This window comes from Manis pentadactyla, chromosome 1, assembly GCF_030020395.1.
Source record: "Manis pentadactyla isolate mManPen7 chromosome 1, mManPen7.hap1, whole genome shotgun sequence".
In the NCBI taxonomy this organism is placed as follows: domain Eukaryota; kingdom Metazoa; phylum Chordata; class Mammalia; order Pholidota; family Manidae; genus Manis; species Manis pentadactyla.
Genome location: NC_080019.1, coordinates 198,442,306 through 198,466,777, shown reverse-complemented (window position 1 = coordinate 198,466,777; position 24,472 = coordinate 198,442,306). Strand labels below are relative to the sequence as shown.

Sequence of the window (24,472 nt, the reverse complement as noted above, 5' to 3'; positions counted from 1 at the left end):
GGTTCCGGAAGTGCATGCCGTATAAGCGACCACCTGGCTGGCCACCAGGAGCACATCCATCCCAGCAGAGCTACCCGGCACAACGTGGCGATGCGCTCTTGAGCAGGCTTCGGAACGCCCTGAGCTCAGGCAAGAATCCTCTAGCGACGCCAGGCTTGGGCTCTGCTGTGCGGGAGGCAGAGAGACTTGGGGCTTGTGGCGGAGGAATAATTGCTGCCTTTGCTGTAGAAACTGGGGAGACAGAGGGACAGAGGGCCTCCACAGAAGGCCGGGCTGAGCGCTGGAGCTAATGCCAAGCCCTCAGCCCGCACTCCCATACAGCACAGCTCTTGTCCAGCATTCTGCGTTAATCCTCCCCTTGCTCTAATTGATGGATTCTGCATCTCAGGCTTGAATCCTTCCCATCCAAACTGTTCAGTAAATTCCTAGGGCTGTGCAGAGAGAGCATTTTCCCCCTGGGCTCTGAGTCAACAGGTCTTTGCACAGTTGCAGGAGGGGCCATATTCCTGCATAGGACCCTGTGGCTGGCAGGGTGTGGGCAGGCCAGCCACCAGCCAGACTCTGCTCTTTTCTCACAGAGCATTACCTTCTGGGGCCAGTTTGGTGCTGGAAGGTGAAGGTCAGCCAGGTGCACCAGTCTCTATGAAAGGGTCTGCTTTCAATAAAAGACTAGCTCAGAGTCCCACGCTCCCTTTCCCAGCAGGCTGGTGGCCCCGTGCAAGTTTCTTACCATTGTTACCATCCCTCCCTGCTTTTGTATATTCAGGACTCTTTGGAAGGGTAGGCATTTCCAAGCCAAAGAAAGCGAGGGGCCATTTATACCCTTTCTCAAAAAAAAAAAAAAAAAAAAAAGGCAAGGCTGACTGACCTTGTATTTATTTAACTTAAGGAAACTCAGAAAATAATAAGGCAAATCTGTTCCCAGGTGACTTAAGGTTTCCATTTGTAGACAGGGGAGCAGCTGCATAATTTTAAGTTTCCGCCTGAGCAGGCACTTCCATTACCTTCAGAACCTCCACGGCTGGTTTCTGGAAAGATCACCTCCAGGAGGGAAGTGGGGGTGGCTAGCTCTTCCTTCCCCTGAGAACCTCAGTCCGACTCTCTGCTGCCTCCATGCGTTGGAGAGGAAAGGCAAGTTTCTCCCTTCAATACTCTGCCCCAGGTGTGAATTGAATTCCCCTCTGGTGGTGTCCTTCAGCTCAGCAGAGCCACACTGGATCCATCCTAAAGCCTCTCTACGTGTGCAAGGTGGGGAAATAAACACAGCAATGTCTGAACTACACAGAACACCCAGAGTTCTGATCTGGGAACAGTTCATTCATGTGGGGCACAGAGGGGAAGAGATCCCACCTAGAACCAGAGGTACTTTTTGGTTACCTTTTAAAAATCCTGATTTTCTTTCCCGATGATAGATTGATAGCAAAGAGTAGCCCTGATTTTTCACCCCTTCCTTTACCCACATCCTCAGTGGTTTGTCTGTGCAGCTCCTCCCATGAAGACACACATTGTATTTCCCACCCCGTGAATCTGAACTGGCCCTTGGGCTTCCTTTGGTCAATGGAATGTGCCAAAAGTAAAGGTGTTCTGGTTCTGAGCCCGGACCTCAGGAGCTCTTGCATGTTTCCTTTCTCTCTTGGATCTCCAGGCTCATTAGCATCTAGGCTGAGGGTAGCTCTCCCTTCAACTACACACACATTAAGAAATCCTGGACTACACTCTTCCTGGACCACCGTAGGTCATATGATCATGCCTGAACCAGTCCATGCAAACAGGAGAATGGCACATAGTAGTTGGCTTAGACTTGGCTTATGGACAAAATTCTGAAATACACTGGAGCAAGGGGAAAGGCATTCCTCATGTCTCTGAGACCATCATGGCCCATCTGTGGTATGGTATCCATTATGTGCCAAACACTTGGAAGTGGCAAAATATAGAAGAGGTGGGACAAATCCTCGGGAGCCAACCACATGTCCAAAACTTATATGAGCAAATGAATTGAATAATTGACAAATTCACAATTATACTGGGAGGCTTTTTAATATACCTGTTGTACAAACTGATATATTAAGAAGAAAAAAATGAATTACACAATCCCAAGCTCCTATTTTGTATCATACATGCAGAAAATGCACATTCTTTTCAAATAGGCAAGGAGCATTGGCAAAAAATAACTGCTGTCGAACTGCAAAGAGAATCTTAATGAATTACAAAACCCAGAAATCAGAGAAGTTGGAAATTTGCAACAAAGAGTAGAATTAACAGTGACAAAAACCTGTCCATTTGGGAACTTTAAAATGCACCTCCTAAAAACTGCTGCATTAAGAAATTAAAACTGAAATTAAAAACTATTTAGAAATGAATGACAGTAAGAATGAACACACTGAAACCTGTGGTATATCACCAAAGCAGCATTTAGGGGAAAATTCATAGCTTTAAAATGCATTTGCCGTATGCAAAAGAAGGAAAAAGAACTTGTAGTTAGAGATGATAAGTAAAGGCAGTTCTACTCTCTGTCCTCCCTCAAAATGCACAAAAAGAATAAAGCTTAATACAGTGTTAATGCTGGAAAAAGTGCTACAGAGGTGAATGAACCAGGATTCAACTTTAAGTTCTTCTCCTTACATGTGTGTGACTTTGGGAAAGTATGTCTTCTCCCTCATCTTAGTTTTCTCACCTGTGAGATGGAGACAATAATCTTTGCTCTAAAGCACTGTTGGGAGAAGTCAACTGAGATTTTAATTACAAACTTATTGAGTGCTTCCCATATGCCAGATGCTACCCTAAGCATTCCACATGTATCTACTTATTTAAAATTCACACCAATTCTACTAATTAAAGTAGGAACTCTTATTAGTCTCATTCTGCAAATGTTGCCTCAGGCAACTGACTAGCAAGTAATGGAACTGGGATTCAAAGCTAGGAGGCTGGGCTCCAGAGTCTGCTTTTTTAGACTATCATTAAAATACAGATTTCCCTGAAAACAGTGTCCTGGTTCTGAAGGAACCATCCAAGGAGGCCCTAATGGCAGCTGGATGTAAGGGCCTGAGCAGGATACACAGTTAAAAAAGCAGTAGCAGTGGTGAGGGAGGTGACAGAGAGGTATGTTGTTTCTCTCCCTAAGCCAGCCTCTGACTGGGGGTGCTGCTTAGGGGTGAGGATGGGAGAGGAAGTGGAGATAACTGAGCCACAGCACACAAAGGTTCGTAACACAGAGCCTGAGTATGAAACTCCTGAATTTTGAAAACTAACGTTAGATTCATCCTCTGGGCCAAGGAGATAACAGATTTGGCACAAGGCCATCGAGGACAATAAACCTAAATTGAAGCTGTGGGCAGCCCTTTCTCTGCTTCTCACTACAGAATTCCTCAGCACAAAGACAACTCCATAGAGAGATTGAGTTAGGCTTAGAAAGGCACCTGCGAGATCCTTTGAATATTTGGTTACAGGCCCAGGCTGACCTTGGCCTACCTTAGAAAATGATCTCAGGTCTCTCATCTCAGTACCATCTCCTTGGAAATTATAGAAGGAAGATAAATATGTAATGCTGTGTCTGCTTGCTTTGCTGTTTCTCTGTGATCTATGGTGCAAGTCCATCCCTGGACTGGGGGAGCTGCCAGCTGGCATCAGGTCTTGTGCCAAATGACCAGAATAATATTTTAAAAAATAGTGAGACATTGAGGTGGCAGCTTTTGTGTTAAGGTTGCCCATATAGTGTGTCTCTCATCCACAGCAGCTATACGTGCCTTGTGTGGGTAAGGGGGCATAAGCTGTGTATCTGGGTAGCTGTTGGGACCCTCAGTAAGATGAGGAGATAGTGCGTGCTGAGTATTTTGTGCTGTATCTGTCTACAAAGCCATCTAAGCATAGTACTAGACTAAGGCTTATTGTGGCTTGTGAATTTGATCGCCCATCTCAACCCGTAATAACCACTGATGGTTTACTGCATTGTCTATACATAAATGTTACCAAAAAAAGGGTGAGGAAAGAACATTTAAGCAAACTATAGATGAAAAGCACACACCACAGGTGAATCGACCCATTGGAAGGACTCGCACATGTGGTTCTTTCTAATTTCAGAGTAGCTCTGCCTCTCACAATTTCATGTTATAAAGCTTGACAATGAAAAAATTAATAATAACATAATTTGAAAAATTCATGGATAAGAAGATGGGGAAGTAGGAGAAAATGTAAATTGTCTAATTTCGTCACTTTTCTACCAGAAAGTAAAAACATACAGTTGGAACTTGTTAAAAATTAATGATATTAATCTTATGGTTCACAATCATTTCTTTAAAGAGATCTTTGAGAAGCTAGTATCTTCTCTGGAAAAATCTGAACAAGTAGCTTTTACTTTTAGAATTTCTCTTACATTCTACTTTAAAATTAGCATAACCTATATGATAAAATTATCTTTCCATATATAGTCCTAAATGTTTAAATGTTTGCAGAGATATCTGGAATGATGGTCATGATACACTGAAAATAAAATTTTCTACTAGACTTTGGGAGATTATTATCCTATGTTTTTGTTTTATTTTTTCTATTTTCTTTTGTTGCTTGGGTTTTTTGAAAAAGAGTGTATGTTATTTTTGATAAATTAATATTTATTAAAAAAGACAAGGAAGTGATAAATGAATTAAACATACAAGTTAAGGAATAGAAAAAAATGAAAAATGACCTCCAAGAATATATAACAAAGGCACTAACAAAAGTAGAACAGAAATTAATGAATTAGAAAACAAAAAAAAGTAAATTTCATTAATAAAATTTAAAACTTTCTTTGAAAATGTGAAATTTTAAATAAAGGGAAAGAAACCTCACTAAAATGGAGTCAGAGGCCAGCAGGGCAAACACTCAGTCACTAGCACTGGTGGTCAACTGTAGAGCCAACCCCAAGAGACCTACCTTGCAAATAACAGGCTTTTTAAGCTACTGTTTTATACCCCAGAAGGAGGAAGCAAGGTTTTTCTCTTCCCCTGCAAACAGCCCAGCCAATGAGAGACAACTCAGCCAATGAGAAGCCACTGTACTTGAAACTCCAAATTTCTTCCAATGGACTTTTTGATTATAACAGTCCTCTCAGCTCCCCCCTTTTCTCTATAAAAGAGCCCTTTCCTCTCTGTTCTCTGACTTGCCTCCGGTTTTGGTGTAGCTTATGTGTTCAGAATTGAAATTCTCTGCTATTCCTAAATAAACATATTTTTGCTGGTAAAATAACCGATGGCTTTATTTTTAAGTCTAACAAGAAAGTAAGTCAAATAGACGTTATGACACAATTGACTAAGTAGTAAAAAGAGTATACACAAATGACTACAGTGTTTTTCCTTTCTTCCTCATTTTCTCTAAAGTCTAACCTTTGCTCAGGACAACAGTGCAGCCATCATTCTCCTGCCTGAAATCATTATCTTTGGTTCTCCTTTCCTTCCCAGAAAGTTTTTAAACAGTATGTCAACAAGATCTCAGCCATCTGGCCCCTGCTCACTTCACCAGCATTAATTTCTCCTTCAGCTCTGCCCATCTGTAGATCGTCAAGCATTTCAGCAAACACCAGAAACGCTGTGCCCTAATTCTGCAGGTCAGTTGGGTTGCCTCCATCCGTCTGGTATCCTCTTCCAGCTCTTTTCGTCTGGGTAACTACTCTTCGGCTTACCAAACTCAGCTTAAGTGTATTCCTCTTTTTAGAACTATTTCCCCATTTGTGCCCCTTATTTCTGACCTCTTTCTGAAAGGCTCTAGTCCAAAGGCAGACACTGTTGCCCATTTCTGTATTCCCCAATACTGAGCACAGTCCTGGGTGTTAGAATAAAGGCATGCAATAGGCTACACAGGTCTGAGACCGGAAGAGTGGCAGCCCTGAACAGCATGGTCTGGGCCCCACCTCCTTGATTTAGGACTCTGAATGAGCAGAGTAGAAAGAAAAAGGATTTGAGATTTCAGCCTAGGGACAAGAGACGAGGCACATTATGGTGATACACGTACTGGTGATTTGTGACATGTCTGAATCGCTCAGTCATTCATTATGTATGCCTAATAAGAACCAGGCACTATGATAGTCTTGGGATGAAACTGTGAGTTAGAGTGCTGAGGTCCCTCCCTCATAGAGCTACATTCTGGTGGTGGTGATGTGGGACTGGGGCACACAGTATTATGCAAGTAAATCAGTACCTATGGAAGATGATCACAAATAGCAGTAAATGTGCCATGGAGGATATAGAACCTGTGTGTTGCGATGGAGACAGGGCTACTTCATTCTGGGTGGAGAGCAAAACATTCTGAAAGAAGGTACCACTTAAGCCAAGACTTTGTTGGCGAGAAGATTTGAAGGAGGCAGGAGACCAGTCTAGGCCAAGGAAGCAGAAAATGCAAAGATCCCAAGGCAGGGAAGGGTTCGACATATCCGAGGCGCAGGGAGAAAGCCAGGGTGGCTTCTGTACAGTGAATCAGAGGGACAGTGTCAGGAGGTGACCCCAGAGAGGGACCACGCCAGGCACGCTGCTCTTGTGGTTCTTTTTCATTATGGCGGTTTCATTCATTCATTGCAGTGCAGGGAACTGCTAGTCAGAGGGACCAAGTTCAGCCTTGAGATCCTATGTCCAGCACCCACCCAAACGATGGATGCGGGATTCCTGCTGTCACAGATGATATCGGCGTCCTTTTGTTAGAGGTGCCCCTAGAATTATATTGTAGAGACTGCGAGGCAGCGACCTAGGAAACCCACTTTAAAAATGAGTTGCAATAGGAAACGTAGAATTTTTATTCTGTTTGTGTGATGTAAACTTTAAAAGAAAGAAGCCGTCTTTGCTAAACATGATTTATTTATTCACTGTTTCCATAGATTGAGACATCTATCCGCATTGCGGAATATATATCCATTTCTGAAGTTGATTAGAGTCCTGGTGGAGACTAAAAGCGAGTAAATACACCACAGGGGCACCCCCACCCCGGCGGCATCACGGAGAGTGAGCGGTCCCGCGTTGCGCACCCAAAGCTGGGACAACAACGGTGGAACTCCGCATGCAGCCCCTAGAAAGTGGGGACGCCAGCGGAAGCAACGCTGTGGCCCAGTTCGCAGGCGCCGGGGGGCGGGGCGGCGCTGGGGGCGGGACGGCGCCGCGCCGCCGACCTTCCGGCTGATTTGCGGCGAGCGCAGGGCGTGGGCGGTGTTCGTGGTTCCCGCTTTCAACCCCAGTCCGGGCGCCGCCGCCCGCGTCTTGGTTTCTCAGCAGGCCCGGCCGAGCCGGGAGTGACACCGAGACCCTGGCTCAGCCACCGCCGCCGCCGTCGCGGGCGCAGACGTCGCCCGGGCCGGTCAAGGTGGGCGCCGTCTCCAACCGCCGCCTGGGCAGCGTCCGCGGCGCGCCCAAGTCATCGCCTCCCGGGCGCCGGGCCCGCCTGTCATCCCCTGGGTCCAACCGCGCATCCGAGGCCCGCGAGGAGCTGCGGCGCCGCCTCCTGGGTCTCATTGAGGGCAACCGAGTGATGGTCTTCAGCAAGAGTTACTGCCCGCACAGCACGCGGGTAGGCGGGGCCGGGGCGGGGCCGCGGGAGCCTGGAAGGCTGGGGTCGCCGGGACCCCGGCGGGTGCTCCCTCCGGCGCCGAGGTGCTGCCCCTGGGCGTAGACCCCCGAGGCCAGGCGTGCCGGGACTCGGGGCCCTTCCCGGGGGTGGTGACACGAAGCCAGGGCCGGATCCCTTTGCTTGGCTCTGTGGGGGAGGCGGCCACGCGGCCCAGCCGACCCGAGCTCCCCGATCACCTAAGCTCCACCTACCTGTTCTGCGGGGTTAACCGCTCCTCCTCTCCTTCCTCGCTGTTAGCTGGAGTTGGCTTATTCATCAGCAGCTTATCAGGAAAATAAGAGAGACTTCTAGGAAATTTTGGCCTGATAATAGTGCGAATAGAGGCCACGACTTGGGAATAGAGTAGAGCAGGATTCAGGGATCTGACTTGCTAACTGGTGACCTTGACTGGGTTACAGGACTTAAGAGCCCTGATTTCCACTTTTTTTTTTTTTTGAGAGGGCATCTCTCATATTTCTTGATCAAATGGTTGTTAACAACAATAAAATTCTGTATAGGGGACTCAGTGCTCAATGCACAATCATTAATCCACCCCAAGCCTAATTCTCGTCAGTCTCCAATCTTCTGAAGCATAACGAACAAGTTCTTACATGGTGAACAAATTCTTACATAGTGAATAAGTTCTTACATGGTGAACAGTACAAGGGCAGTCATCACAGAAACTTTCGGTTTTGATCACGCATTATGAACTATAAACAGGTCAAATATGAATATTCGTTTGATTTTTATACTTGATTTATATGTGAATCCCACATTTCTCCCTTTATTATTATTATTATTATTATTCTTTTTTAATAAAATGCTGAAGTGGTAGGTAGATGCAAGATAAAGGTAGAAAACATAGTTTAGTGTTATAAGAGAGCAAATGTAGATGATCAGGTGTGTGCCTGTAGACTATGTGTTAATCCAAGCTAGACAAGGGCAATAATACATCCACGTATGCAGAAGATTTCTCTCAGAACAGGGGGGGTGAGGTTCTAAGCCTCACCTCTGTTGATCCCCAATTTCTCATCTGATGGCCCCGCTGCGACTGTGCCTGTCTTAGGTTGTTCCTCCCTTGAGGAATCTTACCCGTCTCTGGCTAAACAGTCATCTTCCGGGGCCATACAGGGAAATGTAAAGTTGGTAAGTGAGAGAGAAGCCATATTGTTTGAAAAGGTTAGCTTTTTACTTCTTTGCATATTTATGCCCTGTGGCTTCTATGCCCAGCATTTGTCTTGAGGTATCTTTACCACTTGGAGGAGTTATGATACTCGGTAAATTTGATATGAGGCACAAATTCTATTTAAGGGTTGTAATTAGGAAGGAAGAAGAAAAGCTATAGAGGTAGCAGATGAAAGAAAACATGGGAAGATTATTTCTTTGACATATCTTCTTGTAGAGTAACTTCAGCATGTATAGGTTTTAAACTACTAATTAAATTGCGCACACACATTAACATAATAGGAATACAGTTACATAACCAAAGCAGATCTATAATTACCAGCCATCTCCAGTGAAGCCATGAAAACCAGTTAGGCACCCTAGGCATTTGTGAAATCTATGATATAATGGATATTGTCCAACTGTACTTGAACAGTATGAGAGAAATCAGACAAATTAAAACAACCCATTCCTAGGGACTGTTCACATCTCATATGTTCTTTTAACAGTAGATAGTCTGTAGTCGTAAGATTTTGGAGTGCTACAACTTGCACTTCTCCTAATTCTTGGTTGAGTTCCAACAGTATAGATCCAGTCAAATTTGTTGTTTTACTGTATGCACAGGCCAGCTTAGATATCTCCTTCTTCATTCCAATGGCAAGTCCAGGAACCGGTGGGATGAATGCCGCTACAACTGCAGCATCACCTGGATCTTTGTTGAGGTTTTTTGATGATCATCTTCTGGTATGACTCTTCCAGAGAGTGCTGATGTTGGAAGTTCTTCTTCATATTGTATCTTAGTTCATTTTCTGGGTAGCCAAATTAGGCTTTGATCCTCTGTATAAACACAAACAGACTCTTTGCCCACACTTTGATATGCCCTTTATACCATTCTGTAGAACTCATTGGAGGTCACCACACAGAAACTGCTTTTTTTTTCCTAAGAAACGAATATTATCAGAAAAATGTACCTCCATAGCCGATCATCTGACACCCTTTAAGTGATCAAAATTAAGGATATTTAAAGGATGCATTAATCGTTGATTTACAGTTAGTTTTATCCTATCAGGGAGGAATCCCCCTTTTCTTTCTTTCTTTTTTTTTTTTTGTTATCATTGATCTACACTTACATGAAGAATATTACGTTTACTAGGCTCTCCCTATACCAGGTCCCCCCTATAAACCCCATTACAGTCACTGTCCATCAGCATAGCAAAATGTTGTAGAATCACTACTTGTCTTCTCTGTATTGTACAGCCCTCCCCTTTCTCCCACCCACCCCCTTACATGCTAATCTTAATACCCCCCTCCTTCTTCCCCCCCTTATCCCTCCTTACCCACCCATCCTCCCCAGTCCCTTTCCCTTTGGTACCTGTTAGTCCATTCTTTGGTTCTGTGATTCCGCTGCTGTTTAGTTCCTTCAGTTTTTCCTTTGTTCTTATACTCCACAGATGAGTGAAATCATTTGGTATTTCTCTTTCTCTGCTTGGCTTATTTCACTGAGCATAATACCCTCAAGCTCCATCCATGTTGCTGCAAATGGTTGGATTTGCCCTCTTCTTATGGCTGAGTAGTATTCCATTGTGTATATGTACCACATCTTCTTTATCCATTCATCTACCGATGGACATTTAGGTTGCTTCCAATTCTTGGCTATTGTAAATAGTGCTGCGATAAACATAGGGGTGCATCTGTCTTTCTCAAACTTGATTGCTGCGTTCTTAGGGTAAATTCCTAGGAGTGGAATTCCTGGGTCAAATGGTAAGTCTATTTTGAGCATTTTGATGAACCTCCATACTGCTTTCCACCATGGTTGAACTAATTTACATTCCCACCAGCAGTGTAGGAGGGTTCCCCTTTCTCCATAGCCTCGCCAACATTTGTTGTCTTTTGGATGGCAGCCATCGTTACTGGTGTTAGGTGATACCTCATTGTAGTTTTAATTTGCATTTCTCTGATAATTAGCAATGTGGAGCATCTTTTCATGTGTCTGTTGGCCATCTGTATTTCTTTTTGAGAGAACTATCTGTTCAGTTCCTCTGCCCATTTTTTAATTGGATTATTTGGTTTTTGTTTGTTGAGGCATGTGAGCTCTTTATATATTTTGGACGTCAAGCCTTTATCGGATCTGTCATTTACAAATATATTCTCCCATACTGTAGGGTTCCTTTTTGTTCTATAGATGGTGTCTTTTGCTGTACAGAAGCTTTTCAGCTTAATATAGTCCCACTTGTTCGTTTTTGCTGTTGTTTTCCTTGCCCGTGGACATATGTTCAAGAAGAGGTCACTCATGTTTATGTCTAAGAGGTTTTTGCCTATGTTTTTTTCCAAGAGTTTAATGGTTTCATGACTTACATTCAGGTCTTTGATCCATTTTGAATTTACTTTTGTATATGGGGTTAGACAATTGTCCAGTTTCATTCTCCTACATGTAGCTGTCCAGTTTTGCCAGCACCATCTGTTGAAGAGACTGTCATTTTGCCATTGTATGTCCATGGCTCCTTTATCAAATATTAATTGACCATATATGTTTGGGTTAATGTCTGGAGTCTCTAGTCTGTTCCACTGGTCTGTGGCTCTGTTCTTGTGGCAGTACCAAATTGTCTTGATTACTATGGCTTTATAGTAGAGCTTGAAGTTGGGGAGTGAGATCCCCCCTACTTTATTCTTCTTTCTCAGGATTGCTTTGGCTATTTAGGGTCTTTGGTGGTTCCATATGAATTTTTGAATTATTTGTTCCAGTTCATTGAAGAATGTTGCTGGTAATTTGACAGGGATTGCATCAAATCTGTATATTGCTTTGGGCAGGATGGCCATTTTGACGATATTAATTCTTCCTAGCCACGAGCATGGAATGAGTTTCCATTTCTTAGTGTTCCCTTTATTTCTCTTAAGAGTGACTTGTAGTTTTCAGAGTATAGGTCTTTCACTTCTTTGGTTAGATTTATTCCTAGGTATTTTATTCTTTTTGATGCAATTGTGAATGGAATTGTTTTCCTGATTTCTCTTTCTATTGGTTCATTGTTAGTGTATAGGAAAGCTACAGATTTCTGTGTGTTAATTTTGTATCCTGCAACTTTGCTGTATTCCGATGTCAGTTCTAGTAGTTTTGGGGTGGAGTCTTTAGGGATTTTTATGTACAATATCATGTCATCTGCAAATAGTGACAGTTTAACTTCTTTACCAATCTGGATTCCTTGTATTTCTTTGTTTTGTCTGATTGCCGTGGCTAGGACCTCCAGTACTATGTTAAAAAGCAGCGGGGAGAGTGGGCATCCCTGTCTAGTTCCCGATCTCAGAGGAAAAGCTTTCAGCTACTCGCTGTTCAGTATAATGTTGGCTGTGGGTTTATGATATATGGCCTTTATTATGTTGAGGTACTTGCCCTCTATTCCCATTTTGCTGAGAGTTTTTATCATGAATGGATGTTGAACTTTGTCAAATGCTTTTTCAGCATCTATGGAGATGATCATGTGGTTTTTGTCTTTCTTTTTGTTGATGTCATGGATGATGTTGATGGATTTTCGAATGTTGTACCATCCTTGCATCCCTGTGGTGAATCCCACTTGGTCATGGTGTATGATCCTTTTGATATACTTTTGAATTCGGTTTGCTAATATTTTATTAAATATTTTTGCATCTACACTCATCAGGGATATTGGTCTGTAATTTTCTTTTTTGGTTGGTTCTTTGCCTGGTTTTGGTATTAGGGTGATGTTGGCTTCAGAGAATGAGTTTGGGAGTATTCCCTCCTCTTCTATTTTTTGGAAAACTTTAAGGCGAATGGGTATTATGTCTTCTCTGTGTGTCTGATAAAATTCCGAGGTAAATCCGTCCGGCCTGGGGGTTTTGTTCTTGGGTAGTTTTTTGATGACAATTTCAATTTCTTTGCTCGTAATTGGTTTAACTTTTGTGTTTCTTCCTTGGTCAGTCTTGGAAGGTTGTATTTTTCTAGGAAGTTGTCCATTTCTTCTAGGTTTTCCAGCTTGTTGGCATATAGGTTTTCATAGTAGTCTTTAATAATTCTTTGTATTTCTGTGGAGTCTGTCATGATTTTTCCGTTCTCATTTCTGATTCTGTTGATTTGTGTTGATTCTCTTTTTCTCTTAATAAGTTTGGCTAGAGGCTTATCTATTTTGTTTATTTTCTCAAAGAGCCAGCTCTTGGTTTCATTGATTTTTGCTGTTGTTTTATTCTTCTCAATTCTGTTTATTTCTTCACTGGTCTTTATTATGTCCCTCCTTCTGCTGACTTTAGGCCTCATTTGTTCTTCTTTTTCCAATTTCAATAATTGTGATGTTAAACTGTTCATTTGGGATTGTTCTTCCTTCTTCAAGTGTGCCTGGATTGCTATACACTTTCCTCTTAAGACTGCTTTCGCTGCATCCCACAGAAGTTGGGGCTTTGTGTTGTTGTAGTCATTTGTTTCCAAATATTCCTTGATCTCTATTTTAATTTGTTCGTTGATCCATTGATTATTTAGGAGCATGTTGTTAAGCCTCCATGTGTTTGTAAGCCTTTTTGTTTTCTTTGTAGAATTTATTTCTAGTTTTATACCTTTGCGGTCTGAAAAATTGGTTGGTAGAATTTCAATATTTTGGATTTTACTGAGGCTCTTTTTGTGGTCTAGTATGTTGTCTATTCTGGAGAATGTTCCATGTGCACTTGAGAAGAATGTATATCCTGTTGCTTTTGGATGTAGAGTTCTATAGATGTCTATTAGGTCCATCTGTTCTACTGTGTCATTCAGTGCTTCCGTGTCCTTACTTATTTTCTGCCCGGTGGATCTATCCTTTGGGGTGAGTGGTGTGTTGAAGTCTCCAAAATGAATGCATTGCAGTCTGTTTCCCCCTTTAGTTCTGTTAGTATTTGTTTCACATATGCTGTTGCTCCTGTGTTGGGTGCATATATATTTAGAATGGTTATATCCTCTTGTTTGACTGAGCCCTTTATCATTATGTAGTGTCCTTCTTTATCTGTTGTTACTTTCTTTGTTTTGAAGTCTATTTGGTCTGATATTAGTACTGCAACCCCTGCTTTCTTCTCGCTGTTGTTTGCCTGAAATATGTTTTTCCATCCCTTGACTTTTAGTCTGTACGTGTCTTTGGGTTTGAGGTGAGTTTCTTATAAGCAGCATATAGATGGGTCTTGCTTTTTTACCCATTCTGTTACTCTGTGTCTTTTGATTGGTGCATTAAGTCCATTTACATTTAGGGTAACTATTGAAAGATATGTACTTATTGCCATTGCAGGCTTTAAATTCGTGGTTACCAAAGGTTCAAGGTTAGCCTCTTTAGTATCTTACTTCCTAACTTAGCTCACTTACTGAGCTGTTATATACACTGTCTGGAGATTCTTTTCTTCTCTCCCTTCTTATTCCTCCTCCTCCATTCTTCATATGTTGGGTGTTTTGTTCTGTGCTCTTTCTAGGAGTGCTCCCATGTAGAGCAGTCCCTGTAATATGCCCTGTAGAGGTGGTTTGTGGGAAGCAAATTCCTTCAGCTTTTGCTTGTCTGGGAATTGTTTAATCCCGCCATCATATTTAAATGATAGTCATGCTGGATACAGTATCCTTGGTTCAAGGCCCTTCTGTTTCATTGTATTAAATATATCATGCCATTCTCTTCTGGCCTGTAGGGTTTCTGTCGAGAAGTCTGATGTTAGCCTGATGGATTTTCCTTTATAGGTGACCTTTTTCTCTCTAGCTGCCTTTAAAACTCTTTGCTTGTCCTTGATCTTTGCCATTTTAATTATTATGTGTCTTGGTGTTGTCCTCCTTGGATCCTTTCTGTTGGGGGTTCTGTGTATTTCCGTAGTCTGTTCGATTATTTCCTCCCCCAGTTTATGGAAATTTTCAGCAATTATTTCTTCCAAGATACTTTCCATCCCTTTTCCACTCTCTTCTTCTTCTGGTACCCCTATAATGCAGATATTGTTCCTTTTGGATTGGTCACACAGTTCTCTTAATATTGTTTCATTCCTGGAGATCCTTTTATCTCTCTCTATGTCAGCTTCTATGCGTTCCTGTTCTCTGGTTTCTATTCCATCAATGGCCTCTTGCATCTTATCCATTCTGCTTATAAATCCTTCCAGAGTTTGTTTCACTTCTGTAATCTCCTTCCTGGCATCTGTGATCTCCCTCCGGACTTCATCCCTTAGCTCTTGCATATTTCTCTGCATCTCTATCATCATGTTTATGATTTTTATTTTGGATTCTTTGTCAGGAAGACTGGTTAGGTCTGTCTCCTTCTCTAGTGTTGCCTCTGTGATCTTGGTTTGCCTGTAATTTTGTCTTTTCATGGTGATAGGAATAGTTTGCAGAGCTGGGACGAGTGACGGATGGAAGAACTTCCCTTCTTGTTGGTTTTTGGCCTTCCTCTTGGGAGAACAGCGACCTCTAGTGGCTTGTGTTGGGTAGCTGCGCGCAGACAGGGCTTCTGCTTCCTACCCGTCTGCTGTGGAGTTTATCTCCGCTGTTGCTGTGGGCGTGGCCTGGCTCGGGCAACTGCTCCAAAGTGGTGGAGTCGCGTTGGCGGGGGAGCTGCCGGGAGGCTATTTTGTCTATATAAGGTGCCTCCTTGCTCCCTGCTGCCCAGGGGGTTAGAGTGCCGAAAGATCCCCAGAGTCCCTACCTGTGGACTAAGTGTCCTGCTCTGCCACTTTAAGACTTCCAAAAAGCACTCGCCAAAGCAAAACAACAAAAAAACAAACAAAAAAAATTAAAAATAAATTTAAAAAGAGAGGAAAAAAAAAGCCGCTTGCTTTACTTTTCTTCTCCGGCACCGGCCTCTGTTACCCGCTCACTGGTCTTGCTGCCCTGTTTCCCTAGTGTTGGGGTCCCTGTCCCTTTAAGACTTCCAAAATGCACCCGCCAAAACAAAACAACGACAGCAAAAAAAAAAAAAAAAAATGGTCACTCGTTTTTCTTTATTCTCCAGCACCAGCCTCAGGCACCCACTCACCAGTCTTGCTGCCCTGTTTCCCTAGTATTGGGGTCCCTGTCCCTTTAAGACTTCCAAAAAGCACTCGCCAAAACAAAACAACAACAACAAAAAAAAAATGGCCGCTCGCTTTTCTTTGTTCTCCGGCGCCGGCCTCCGGTACCTGCTCACCGTTCTTGCTGCCCTGTTTCCCTAGTATCCAGGACCCCACGCATGCACTGTGTCTGCGCTCTGGTGCGAATGGCTGGGGCTGGGTGTTCAGCAGTCCTGGTCTCCCTCTCCCTCCTGCTCCAACTCCTCTCCTCCCACCGGGAGCTGGGGGGAGGGGCGCTTTGGTCCCGCTGGGCCAGGGCTTGTATCTTACCCCCTTTGGGAGGCGCTGGGTTCTCACAGGTGTGGATGTGGTCTGGATGTTGTGCTGTGTCCTCTGGTCTTTATTCTAGGAAGAGTTGTCTTTGTTATATTTTCATAGATATATGTGGTTTTGGGAGGAGATTTCCGCTGCTCTACTCACGCCGCCATCTTGGCTCCCCACCCTAATTTCTACTTCTTATAAAATGAACCTAATGAGCAGTGTGAGAATGGTACTGATGCCGGGGTTCTTGTTCACGAAGCCAAAGAATGAGCTTCACAAACAGTCAAGGTAGGAGAGCAAGGTACAGGCTTTTATTTAGAGATAAAGTGAAAGAACAGAGCTCCCGGCTTATGCCAGGAGGGGACAAGAGAGTCCGTGGTGGTGCGTTGTCTAGGGGGTTTATAGGCAGTTGAGAGACCAAGAGGTAGGGATGTGGATCTACTAGGTGGTCTGTAAGTGTTTATATTCAAAGAGACACTAAGTTTCTTACCGGTTTTTCAGACTATTTTGTGGAGTTACAATAAGAAATTTACTGCTTTGATCCTTTCTCAGAATAGCAGTTTCTTGGTTTGGGAGTATATCAGTCAAGGCTGCTTGTTTTGGTTTCAAGGTGAGCTGAGTTACTGACTTGAGTAGGGCTGGAGGAGGAAAAGCAGCATCTGGGTAAAGTTAAAGATAAACTTGGCCTCTTAGCAGGCTAAAGTAAATTTTACAATAGCCTCATTTAATTGACACAATGAAGACATGGGCCATGCTGAGGTATTTTCTTATCTGGGGGATGTTCAAACATTCCAGGCCAGGTTATTCCTGGCTTTTTAGTTTTAACTAATCTTCACTGAAGAATGCTTATATACTTAGTTTGATATTTTACTTTAGAGAATTAATGTGACTCTGTCTTTGTTTAATTGTTTAATATAGAGTTTTGGTAGGGGTCTTTTTCTGGAGTCCCTCACCCTACTCTGACTACACCCACAGTCCCAGTCTCAGTATGAAGTGACGGGTAATTTCAGCTGTATTGCACACTATGTTAACTTATGGTGGGGACAGGGTGGCTGGGTATCCAGCATTATTTTATGGGTAAACTGGTTCTAAGTTTAAAAACTCACTTAGGAATGAACCTTTGGAAGATAAACCCATCTGTATGATAGGGACTTTCAGTATTTTGAACTATGCTTCACATTGTGAGAAAGTTGAAATAATATATGAAATATGCAAAAGCATGAATTGCTGGGTTAGGTAGGTTCATGAAATTGTAGAATGTTTTTCAAGTTTTTAGGTTTACATTGCCTTAATATATTGTTTCATGAAACATGAGCATCATGCATTACATTGTAAAGAATAACAAATCAACACTAGGATTCTGATTCTGGAAGCTTCCTTGGATCTCTTTTCCTGATTACTAGTCCTCCCTCCCCCAGGGATAACCACTATGTGAAACTCCTTGCTTTTCTTTACAATTTTACCAAATGCACATATATCCTTAAATAATAATTTATTCTTTTTTGCCTGTTTGGTACCTATGTAAGAATCATGTGTAAGTACTCTGCAATTTTTTTTTCTTAAGTTAGATTTAGAGATTCATGCATATTAGTATATGTAGCTGTGGTTTGTTAAACCATAATCTGGGGATGTGTCATACTACAAGTTCAGCAATTCTTCTGTGTCTAGTTATTTCACTCTTAAAAATAATACGGCTATTCCTATTCTTGCACATATCTTCCAGTGCACATATGCAGGACTTACTTTAGAGTTGATGTCTTGAAACTGATATGCTGGGCCGTAGAGGATGCAAGATTTCTACCTTAACTAGGTGATGCCAAAATGCTTTTCCAAGCAGTTATACCAATTTACCCTCTCACTGGCAGTGTATAAACATAATAGCACACCTTGCTCTATGTCCTCGTCATCAGTTTTGATATAAATATTGCCATTCTGGCAGTTATGAAATGGTATTTTGTGGTTTTAATTTTGCTTTTCACTGATGAATTCAAACATCTTTTCATGTGTTTACAGATTGTTCGAGTTTCCTCTTCTACTAAATGTTTAGATCTTTTGCTTATTAATTAGGTTTTATTTTTGTAGTGATTTGTAGGCATTCTTTATATATTTTGGACACTAATCCTTTGGTTCTGTTTATTGGGAAATATCCAGATTTGGCTTTCCTTTTCATTCTGCGGGATTGTTTGGTTAACTGAAGTTTTCAAGTTTAATACAACCAATTCTATCACTATTTTCCTTTTGTAGTTTATGCTTATGTATCTTATTTAGGGAATCTGCTTTTACTCTCTGAGGTACTAAAGATACTCTCCTGTTTTAGCTCCTGAAGTTTTTCGAGTGTGCTTTTCACACCCACCTTTTTTATTCCACTTGGAATGATGATGTGGCTGGGGATCTAGTTTGCTTATTTCTTTATGACTTACCATTTGTCCCTGTTTCATTCATTGGAGAGTTCATTTTCTTTGTGCTGAATTGAATACTCACTCATCATCCATCACGTTCTCACATATGTGTTGGTTCCAGGCATTGTCTTCTCAGATTTTTTAAAGTAGTTCTTTGAAAGGGCCAAGAGATCAGAACTGTGCCTGTCCACTGCTGTATCACTGGGACCCCAAATAGTGTCAGACATGTAATGTTGGTTAAATGAAGAAATGATCTTAGATCATTTAAGTCAAATCTTTGCCAGTGTGGAAAATCTAGGACGAATGACCTTTACATCCTGTGTTTGTTAACATTTCAATAATGTGGCCACTACTTGCAATCATTTTTAGTTGGACAGCTCTGAGGATTAGAATTTTTTTTTAAAGTTGAGCCAAAATCTGTCTCCCTGAAACATTCACAGTTCTGGAAATGAGTGTTGCCCTAATGCACAGAATTAAGAACCCTGATTCTACTTAGATAACAGATCTTAGAGTATTTTACGTGAGTGTTTTTCTTGCTTGGGCAAGCAGTCCACTCCCTATGTATCTGTATCATTTATTTTTACATGCGACCCTTCACTAATTCAATTGTGAGTGGTTTGACCATGAACTTCTTACTGTTTCACCCCAAACTGGACACCACATTCCATACCTGTTCTTCCCTGTACAGAGTCCAGTAGAGAGACGCTTGTTCCCTGATATGGCCACTAATGTCATTCAGCAAGTGTTATTGGGGTGACACAAAAATAAATGAACTGTGGTCTTGCCTCCGAAGGTGAGTTTTATGTTTTATGCTTATAGTCTAATGAGCAGTAATCACCCAGCTCTTGTACAAAAAGAAGTGCCTGTGAAAAACAAGTGGAAATGAGGGGCAAAGACAAAACCTCATCTGGAGAATCAGAAAAATGTCAGGAAATTATATTTAAGTTGGTCCTTGAGGGAAAAGTTGGGTGTCTGCAAGTAAGAAAGAACATCTAGCTTAGGAATCAGTATAAGCAAAGATAGGAGATGATGAAATGAAAATAGCATAGTTGAATGTAGGGTTTATAAAAAAATCGAGCGTAAAATGTAAAATGCCTGGAAGTTCAGTTTCAAAGTCATTATCGAGGAGATATGAAAATGCTCGCTGGTAAGTGTGGACTGTGATGTAGGCAAAGGAACGTCATCTCAGATTTTTGAGAGGAATGAAAGGGTTAGATCTATGATCTGAAATCTAGCAATAGTAGGACAAGCAGACTCAGTGTGGATGCACCTAGAATAGTCGGGAGGTTACGTACTATTAAAATTGGCTACATGTCAATGGCCCAACTAACAGTGAAGAAAACACCCTAATTTTTTTATCCCCTTTCCCATATTAACCTTAAGCCATGTTCCCCTAATCCTGAATTCATAACATTTGTGGACTGAAAATTAATTCATACATTGATTAGCTTTTTTTTTTTTGGTATAAAATACGCATAAAGTTTAATGATTTTAAAGTTCGGTAGCAGCAAGTACATGTAGGTTGTGCAGCCGTCACCATACCCACCCACAAAACTTTTTTCACCTTGAAGCTTTATACCCTTTGCAAAATAATTCCTGTTCCCCCTCTTCAATCCCCTGGCACCCACTGTTCTACTTTCTGTCTCTGTGAATCCGACTACTCTAGTTTCCTCACATAAGTGAAATCATACGGTATTTGTCCTTTTGTGACTGGCTTGTTTCACTGAGCAGAATGTCTAAAAGGTTTGTCTGTGTTGTAGCCTGTCAGAATTTCCTTCGTTTTTAAGGCTGAATAATACTCTATTTTAGGTAGACCACCTGTGGTTTATCCAGTCCTCTGTTGATTGACACCTAGGTCTCTTCTACCTTTTGGCTATTGTGAATGTTGCAGCTTTTGGCTATTGTGAATGTTGAACATGGCTGTACAAATACCTGTTTGAGTCCCTCCTTTCAATTCTTCTAGGTATATATACCCAGAGGTGGAATTGCTGGATCATATGGTATTTATAGTTTTACTTTTTTGAGAAACCATCGCACTGTTTTCCACAGTGGCCATACTGTTTTATATTCCTACAGATAATGCACAAAGGTTCCAATTTCTTCATATCCTTGCCAACGCTGGTTGTTTTCTGGGGTTTCTGTTGTTGTTTTGGTGAGAGTTATCCTGTTGGGTATGAAGTGGTATCATTGTGGTTTTAATTTCATTTCCCTGTTGGCTAGTGATGGTGAGTATCTATCATGTCCTTATTGGCCATTTGTTAATGGCTAATATCATTTTTGGATAAATGTCAGTTTTTTAATTAGGTTATTTTTTTTTTGACTTTTAGAAGTTCTCCATATATTCTAGATATGAGTCTCTTATCAGATATATGATTTGTAACTTTCTCTGCAACTCTAGGGTTTGCCTTATTACTCAGTTGATCTGTCCTTTGATGAACAGAAGTTTTTAATTTTCATGAGGTATAATTGCTTTGTTTTCTTTTGTTAATTGTGCTTTTGGTCTTACATTCAAAAAAATCATTGCCAAATCAAATGTTGTAAAAGCTTTTGCCTCAGGTTTTTTTCTAAGAGTTTTATAGTTTTAGCTCTTGCATTTACATCTTTGATCCATTAATTTTTGCATATGGTGTTAGGTAAGGGTCCAGTTGCATTCTTTTGCATGTGGATAATCCCTCCAGTTTTTGTAGCACCATTCATTGAAAAAATTGTCCTTTCCCATTGAATGGTCTTGGCTACACTGTCAAAATCATTTGACCTTATATGTGAGGCTTTATTTCTGGGCTCTCTGTTCTCTTCTATTGACCTGTATGTCTATCTTTATTACAGTACCACACTGTTTTGATTACTGTAGCTTTGTAGCAATTTTTGAAATCAGGAAGTGTGAGATCTCTAATTTTGTTCTTTTTCAAGGTTTTTTTGCTATTCCAGGTTTCCTTGAGATTCCACATGAATTTTAGGATGGATTTTTCTATTTCTGCAAAGTCTGTTTTTAGGGTTTTGTTAGAGATTACACTGAGTCTGTAGATCACTTTACTAATATATGTAAACTATATTAACTCTCTTCTAATCCATGAACACAGATCTTTCTTTCCATTTACTGGTGTAAGCTTGAGTTCTTTCAGCAACTTGTAGTTTTTAGTGTACAAGTCTTTGTTTCTTATTAAGTTTATTCATTGGTGTTCTTCATGATATTGTAAGTGGAATTCTTTTCTTCTTTTTGGGATTGTTCATTGTTAGTATATAGGAAAGTAACTGATTTTTGTGAGATGATTTTGTGTCCTGTATCTTTAGTGAGTTTGTTTATTAGTTAATAGTTTTTTGGCAGTTTCTAGGATTTTGTGTATGTAGGATCATGTTATCGATGAATAGAGATGATTTTACTTATTTTCCAATTTGGATGCCTTTTATTTCCTTTTCTTCCCTTATTTCTCTGGCTAGTACTTCTAGTACTATAGTACTATCTAGTACTATAAAAATGATGAAAGTGGGCACTCTTTTTTTTTTGTTCCTGGTTTTAGAGGAAATGCTTTCAGTCTCTCACCATCAAGTATGATGTTACCTGTGGGCTTTTTGTATATGGCCTTTCATTTGTTGGGGGTAGTTTCCTTCTGTTCTTAGTTTGTTGAGGGTTTTTATTGTGAAGGGGGGTTGACTGTTCTTAAATGCTTTTCCTGCATCCATTGAGATGATCATGTGTTTTTTTTGTCCTTCATTCTGTTAATATGGTATGGTACATCGATCTCTTTGTATGTTGCACCATTCTTGCATTCTAGGAATAAATCCTATTTGCTACTATTACATTGAGGATTTTTGCATCAGCGGCCATCAGGGGTATTGCTCTGCAGTTTTCTTGTAGTCTGGCTTAGGTGGCCTCATGGGATGAGTTTAGATATATTCCCTCTTTGGATTTTTGGCAGATCTTAAGGAATATTGGTGTTCATTTTTCTTTATATGTTTGGTAAAATTCACCATGAAACCATCTGGCCCTGAGCTTTTCCTTGGTGAGAGGCTTTTGGTTACTGACTCAGTCTCCTTAGTGGTCCCAGGTCTGTTCCCATTTTCTATTTATTCATGATTTTTAGTAGGGCATGTGTTTCTAGGCACTTAAACATTTCATCTAAATTATCATATTTGTAGATGTACAGTTCATAATACTGTCTTATAATCCTTTTTATTTCTGTGGAAACAGTGTAATGGTCCCCATTTCATTTCTGATTTTAGTTATTTAGTCTTCTCTATTTCTTTCTTAGTCAGTATAACTTAAAATTATGTCCATTCTGTAAATCTTTTCAAAGGAACAGCTCTTGGTTTTGTTGATTTTTTTTTTCCATTGTTTTCCTATTCTCTATTTTGTCTATTTCTGCTCTCACCTTAATGTACTTCCTTCCCTTCTGCTAGCTTTAGGTTCAGTTGTGTTTTCTTTCTAGTTTCTTAAGGTGTAAAGTTAGGGAGTTGATTTAAGATCTTTGTTTTTTAACATAAACATTTGTAACTATAGATTTTCCTTTCATCACTGCTTTTGTTACATCCTATAAGTGTGGTGTGTTGCATTTTTATCTTCATTTGTCAGGATATGCTCTAGCTTCCCCTGTGACTTCTTCGTTGACCCATTGTTGAGGAGTGTGCTTAGTTTCCACATACTTGTACATGTCTTTCTGCTATTGATTTCTAGTTGCATTAAGATGTGTTCTGTGGCCAGCATATATGACCTATCCTGAAGAATGTTCCATGTGTACTTGAGAAAATGTGTATCCTGCTTTTGTCAGGTGAGTGTTCTGTAGTCTGTCTGTTAGGTCCCTTTGGTCTGTGGTGTTCTTCCAGTCCTCTGGCCCTTACCGATCCTCTGTCTGGTCGTTCTATCCTGTTTTGAAAGTGGAATGTTAACGTCTCCTGCTGTGGCTGTAGTACTGTCAGTTTCTTCAATTTGGTCAGCGTTTGCATCAGATATTTGAGACTCCATGTTTGGTGGGTATGTTTATAATTGTATTTACTGGTTATATGGAGTCCTTTATGAAATATAAAGCCATTTTTAGTCTCTTCTAACAATTTTGACGTAGTCTATTTTGTCTTGTATCTGTAAAGCCATTCCTGCTCTCTTCTGGTTATTACTAGTGTGGAGTATCTTTTCCATCCTTTCGCTTTCAACCTGTGGTTTTCTCTCTCTTGTAAACGCACTAGCTTACGGTTTATCTTGTTGCTCTAATGAAGCTACCACCTCCCCTTCATTGCTGACCTCCAAAGTCTCCAGTGTTTTAAAGATGCCTTTAGACTCAAATTTCTCCACCATCTATTTCAAATAAAGTTTTTCTTTGGGTAGAGCTTTGGAGCACTCTAATCTTATGGTTTACGTCTTCCCCTGAGCAGAATCTTTGAGATGTTGCTCCAGAGCAAGGGGTAGGGACAGTGACCTAATTCTCCTGAAGTGACAACCCTGCTTTATGAGCAGAGCTCGGGTAGGAGTAGTAGCCTCTGGTCTTCCTGGCTCACGTCTCCCAGCCTGGGGCATCGCCCTACCATCTGGGGTGAGAGTGATTGGGGCCCCAGTATTTCTGGCCTAGCACAGAGCCTTCGATCTGTGAGTGAGAGCCAGGTGGAGGAAGGGAGCCCCCATTTGGTCACACTTACCAGGGACGTGACCTCTGCCACTGGGAGCTGTGGGGAGACTGGGAAGTGCCAGTGGCCCGCCCATTCTGGCGAAAGGGAGGCAGCCTCACTCTTTTGGCCACATTCACTTAGGGTTGGGGAGGTCGTGGTCTTACTCCCTTAGCCTCTCCCTGCTCTGACGTCTAGAAGATTTTTGTGAATAAATGTTTCTTCATTTGCTGTGCACCCTTAGGAAAATTCCCAGGGGCTTTAAATCGTTCTTTTTTAGAAATTCTCACCAGCTTTATGTGTTTCGCCCAGGAGCAGGTCTGCTGAGCACCTAATCCCTCGGGTCTGGCAGTGGAAGATCTAGGCTTTCTCTTGAGGGCCGAGGCAGTGTAGGAGCGCTTCAAAATACCACTTAGGCTGCAATTCAGAGAACAGGACAGTTATTTTGGACATCCCTTATTACT

General features: G+C 41.4%; 1 protein-coding gene across 1 annotated transcript in view; it reads left to right on the top strand.

The window, feature by feature from the left end:
• Positions 1-7,320: 7,320 nt before the first annotated feature.
• Positions 7,321-24,472, top strand: part of TXNRD3 (thioredoxin reductase 3) — a 56,211-nt gene continuing 39,059 nt past the window's right edge. Inside the window, exon 1 of the mRNA XM_057505793.1 lies at positions 7,321-7,518. Coding sequence (XP_057361776.1) covers positions 7,480-7,518 — 39 coding nt within the window. The 5' untranslated portion in view covers positions 7,321-7,479. The remainder of the gene's footprint in view (positions 7,519-24,472) is intronic.